Source organism: Octopus bimaculoides, chromosome 3 (assembly GCF_001194135.2).
Source record: "Octopus bimaculoides isolate UCB-OBI-ISO-001 chromosome 3, ASM119413v2, whole genome shotgun sequence".
Taxonomy (NCBI): Eukaryota; Metazoa; Mollusca; class Cephalopoda; order Octopoda; family Octopodidae; genus Octopus; species Octopus bimaculoides.
The window spans coordinates 67,314,696-67,319,688 of NC_068983.1; the positions used below are offsets into that span (position 1 = coordinate 67,314,696).

Below are 4,993 nucleotides of genomic sequence, written 5' to 3' on the forward strand. Positions count from 1 at the left end.
TGTGTTTACATACTTAGCGGTTCAAGAAAAGAAATTGATAGAATAAGTACTAGGCTTACAAAGAATAAGTCCTGTGGTTGATTTGCTCAACTAAAGGTGGTGCTCCAGCATGGCCCCAGTCAAATGACTGAAACAAATAAAAGAATAAAAGAATAGTAAATGATTTTAGATTGGGAATTATCAGTTGCAAACTAAGCATTTATCAAATTTTTTTGTTTATGCATAAATGTTTACCTAGATGTTTTGTACATGTTTTCATATGTATTATTTAAGGTAACATGTAAATTGATTTCAATACAGAATGGAAAGACACTAGAATTGTTGTTATAACCAAAAATGGAATCACTTTTAGTGCTGTGTTAATGTTCCAGAAACATACTAATTTAAATTATCACCATATGTTATTTATAATTTCTGTATTTTTGAAGCACTACTCAACATAGCAAATGTATTTCTGTTGGTTTTGACAGATAAACTTCATATTCATTGCATTAGTATGTAAACAGCTGAGTATTCCTCAGAAACTTGTATACTTAATATAATTCTCAGACAGAATCAGCCTGACATAGTGTGTGACAAGGATGGTCCTTTGAATTACAGATGAAGTTCATCCAACAGGCTTCCATAAGGTTCCCACCTGCCCAATCTCACTCACAAGGCTTGGGTTGACCTGAGGCTATGTTGAAAGACGCTCGCTCAAGATACCATACAGTGGGTGCGAAACCAACACCTTATGATTACAAAGCAAACTTCCTAACTCTTTTGGCCATTAGATACACTTATGCACATAGACACATTTTATAAAGATAGTAGATATTGAGGTTGATAGTTTGTCTTCTGTCACTTCCACTGTATTTTGCCCATGTCCAAAACTTTGTGACTGAGCTCAACTCTTTAAAAGTCATGCACCACTGTAAGCAACGATAACAATCTTAAAATTCATAAAAGTTTGATAGCTTTCCTGGGGACCTGCATAGGACTGGGGGAAATCACTCTAGTCTTACTTCATTAAATAACTATATGAGTCTCTAGTATCACTAGAATTTAGATACAAGCTACTAAAACCTACAGCTGAATGATGAGCACAAGACGTGTGTAAGAAAATTCTTTATAAAGATACAAAGATTTATTTAGTGTGTTATGTTTTACTATAAATATTACAAGTACTTCTTTATTTTTCTAGCTGCATACACACTTCTATATGAATTTAATGCTTTAGCATTATTCTCTTTTTCACTAAAGTATAAATTTGGAGATGAAATTTTCATATAAGTTGTTCTACTTTCAGCCGGTAGACTTGAGTGTTGGAGAACTGCAAATGTATGGGACTGTACAATGGTGCAATGCTATAGATTTCCTTGGGAAGATCAAGAAAGGGACAGACCTGGAGAATGTTGTGTTCGTTTTTAAAACTGGAATTGTCTTTCTGTGCCGTGAGAGGGTAAAGAGAAAATTGAAGAAGGTAAATAGTACACTTACAATTATAATAAAAAGATAATTGACATTTTTAGAAGTCATGTATAACAATGACTAATTCCTATTTTATTTTAACAGAGTAGTAACAGCCGGAATGCTCCAATGTCTGAGGGCTATGATGCCATACCCCGTTTCCGCACCCTAATCCCTGTACATGAGGTGCAAGTTGTGAGCGGCTCACGGGCAGATTGTGAGAGGCACTATTGGTGGCAGCTAATCCATTCCAAGTCTGAGGTAGAAGGCCGGCCAGAGAGGCTGTACCAATTTTGCAACTGGTAAGTTAATCTCAATGATGGTATCAGTGATGTAAACCTGATTATATGCACTAAACTGTGTGAGATAACAGATCTGAGTATATTATAGCAGTCATTTGCATTAAATGATGTATATACTACCAACCCTGCTAGAAATGTATGCCACATATAAGAACTGCTACAAATAAATAGCAAGAACTGTCCTTTTTTCATAAACCACTCTGATCTGATACATCACTATCAAACATTTGCATTTTCTTTTACACTAGATTCTCAACCATATGACCCCTGGGGATCCATAATAGGTTTTGTTGGGGTTCCTACTAGCAAAATAGTAAATTGAGGATCCACAATAGTATGTTAAGGTTCCATGAAAACATTTTGCTTTAGGTGTATTTATTGAAAGAAACAAATTTCTTTCTCTAATGTTTTACATAATTTAACCTAAACAAGTGAACTTGTGGAAAGCAAAATAGGAATTTTGAAAGAAGTTTCTATAAAACTAGTTTTTAAACATTGAATGGCTATGGGATCCATCAGCATAAAATAGTAATCAGATGGGTCCATACATAAAAAAATTGTTGAGAACCACCGCCCTAGATGTTAAGTTTAAATCCCAATATTTATTGTTGTATATAAGGTTTTTAGGGAAAAAAATTTGACAGTAATGACAAAAAATGGAGTAATTAATGTTGACAATCTCTGGGTTCCTACAATATTTTACATTTATGAAGTGGTTTCTAATAGAAAACTTGTAACCGCTTTTTGAACCAGTGTTATTAAAGAGAGACTGCTAGTGAGGCTTGTAATCATATTGATGCTATTTTAGGTTTCATGCAAAATGGAGTTGTTTTCTTTTACTAAGAAAATTTCATGCAGCTGTCTCTCAACATCAGTTACTCCATTTTCTCTCATAATTGTCAAATTTTATTTCCCAAAAACCCTTATGAACAACATTGAATAATATGATTTAAACTTGACTTCTAGGACAGTGGTTCTCAACAATTTTTTTTCACATATGAACCTGCCTATTTACTATAGTATCTGACATTATATAAAATGGTGTGCATTCTATTTTGCTCTCTATTCAATCTAGATCCATTTTGTTTTGTTATGATGCTTTCTATTACTTTCTTAGCTTGATTCATTGACTTAAAACTTCTTGGTTTCCTGAGTTTATTCGTTTTCTTTACCATGTGTATTAATTCACAACGGTAATGTTTTCAGTTATCTGCAATGACAAAATTCCTGCACAATTTGATTTGCTGAAAAAAAAAGCAATGTGAATGAGACCAGCCATTCTGTTATTTACATCTCAGTGACTATTGCTGAAGATGTTGCATCATATCTTGTTTTTTGTGTCCTTAATCATTTCACTATAAAATGTTTTTCATGCATGGCTACTCTCTTGTCTTTCATGAAAACAAACTCTTCCATGTTATTTTTAATCTTTATCTGATAGTGAACTCTAAAAATTATTTATCCTCTTGTAACTAAAAAGTTATAATTATTGATAATTTTAATAGCATTTCTGTGTCTATTATCTTGGCTCAATTAAGCAATATAGTAAAGATAACATGTTACCAGTATTTTATCTTATGTTCACATTTTCATATCAATAGACATCATATTACTCTTAGCTAACCACACTAAGATCATAGTAAACTATAAAAAGAAATATTCCAAGTGATTGTAAGACATTGTAAATTTTACTGTTGCAGATAATGTTATTGTTGTTTATGTTTCTTCCTTTAAAACATGCTTTTTTCTTTTTGTTTTATACTAATTAACATTATATTTCTTTTTTTCAATTTTCTTTAGCACATCTGAGGCTAAAACGGATTTCATGAAAGTTATCAGACAGACTATTAGAGACAGTGTTCGAAAAATGGCCGTGCCATCAGCACGGCAGACTGCCAAAACCAAATACATTCCATTTGGTGGTAAGCGGCTTGAGTGTCTGGGAGCTAATCCACGCACTCTCAGTAAGATGCGTGGTGGATTAAAGGCTCCAGAGGTCGAGAGACATTCAGTGGATTTTGAGGAAAACTTCAACAACTGCGAGTACGACAGCATGTTTAGGACAAGAAGCAAAACAATAGGCAACCTGAATGAGGTGGCACAAGGAGAAGACAAGAATGAGAAAATAGCTGACCAGGTACCAGCCCGACCAGCTTCATCTATTGCTAACCCTTATAGCACAGCGCCTCATGGAATGTCTAGCCGGCATCTAAGAGCTGCTGCACGAGAGCAGTCAGGTTCTAGGCCAACCTCACCAAGGCCCACCAGTGGGTCCCCAGTTTGGAAACCACGCCAGGACCCCAGTGGCTTTGGCATTTCAGGTACAAACAAACCGGGGACACCAACGCAAGTTCTGCCCTCACATGCTGTTGCCAGTGCACTAAGCAGCTCTGAGGCTTCAACACCAACCACATCATCAGCATATGGAGATTACTCTGATGTTGTCTACCGGGCTGATACCCCTAGTCGGGTGATCACGCACCAGCCCTCCCATTGCATCGCCTACAAGGACACTGAGTGCTGAGCCAGAAGAATGGGAATTGATTAATCAATTAATTAACCATAGTAACACATCTTTAACATCGCAGGGAAATTAAAACAAAGAAAATAATTAATTTCCCTGGAATAGTGTGGGTTTTTTTTCTTCAGTATTTGTTGAAAAAGAAAAGAAAGAACAACAAAAAAAAACCCCAAAGACTGTGTGTTTCTTCTGAGTCATGTTTTCAATGTACTCCACGACTGATGAACACTGGGAGTTGCTGGAGCAAGTATTCTCTCTCTCTCTCTCTCTCTCTCCCCCTCTCTCTCTCTCTCCCCTCCCCTCTCTCTCTCATCTGCTGTCACACAAATGTACATACACACATTCACATGTGCATATATGTGTGTGTAATGAGATGAGACATCATGTAAAGACATTTATTTATTTATTTTATTTATTTATTTATTTATTTATTACTGTTAATTATGTCATATTTTCAGTAAAAAAATCCCAATGAGATTAGTGATGTTGTATCAATGGTGATAAATGACATGTAACCTACATGTTCTATAATGATAACTGCATAGATACATGCAAGGTGAACAACTCTTTCAATATACTTAGTATATTTAGTTAGTGGGTTTTTTTCTCAATATGCACAATGGAAACTAATGTAAAACCTCACAGCCATAGAATTAGCTAAGGTATTATATATATATATATATATATATATACAATATATATATACATATATATATATAAT

General features: G+C 34.7%; 1 protein-coding gene across 5 annotated transcripts in view; it reads left to right on the forward strand.

The window, feature by feature from the left end:
• Positions 1–4,930, forward strand: part of LOC106871954 (protein still life, isoform SIF type 1) — a 1,491,364-nt gene extending 1,486,434 nt beyond the window's left edge. For all 5 annotated transcript variants that reach the window (XM_052966200.1, XM_052966198.1, XM_052966202.1 and 2 more), the window contains 3 exons: positions 1,289–1,462; positions 1,555–1,751; positions 3,552–4,930. In XM_052966200.1, the coding sequence (XP_052822160.1) occupies positions 1,289–1,462; positions 1,555–1,751; positions 3,552–4,275 (1,095 nt within the window). In that variant the 3' untranslated portion in view covers positions 4,276–4,930. The remainder of the gene's footprint in view (positions 1–1,288; positions 1,463–1,554; positions 1,752–3,551) is intronic.
• Positions 4,931–4,993: the final 63 nt, after the last annotated feature.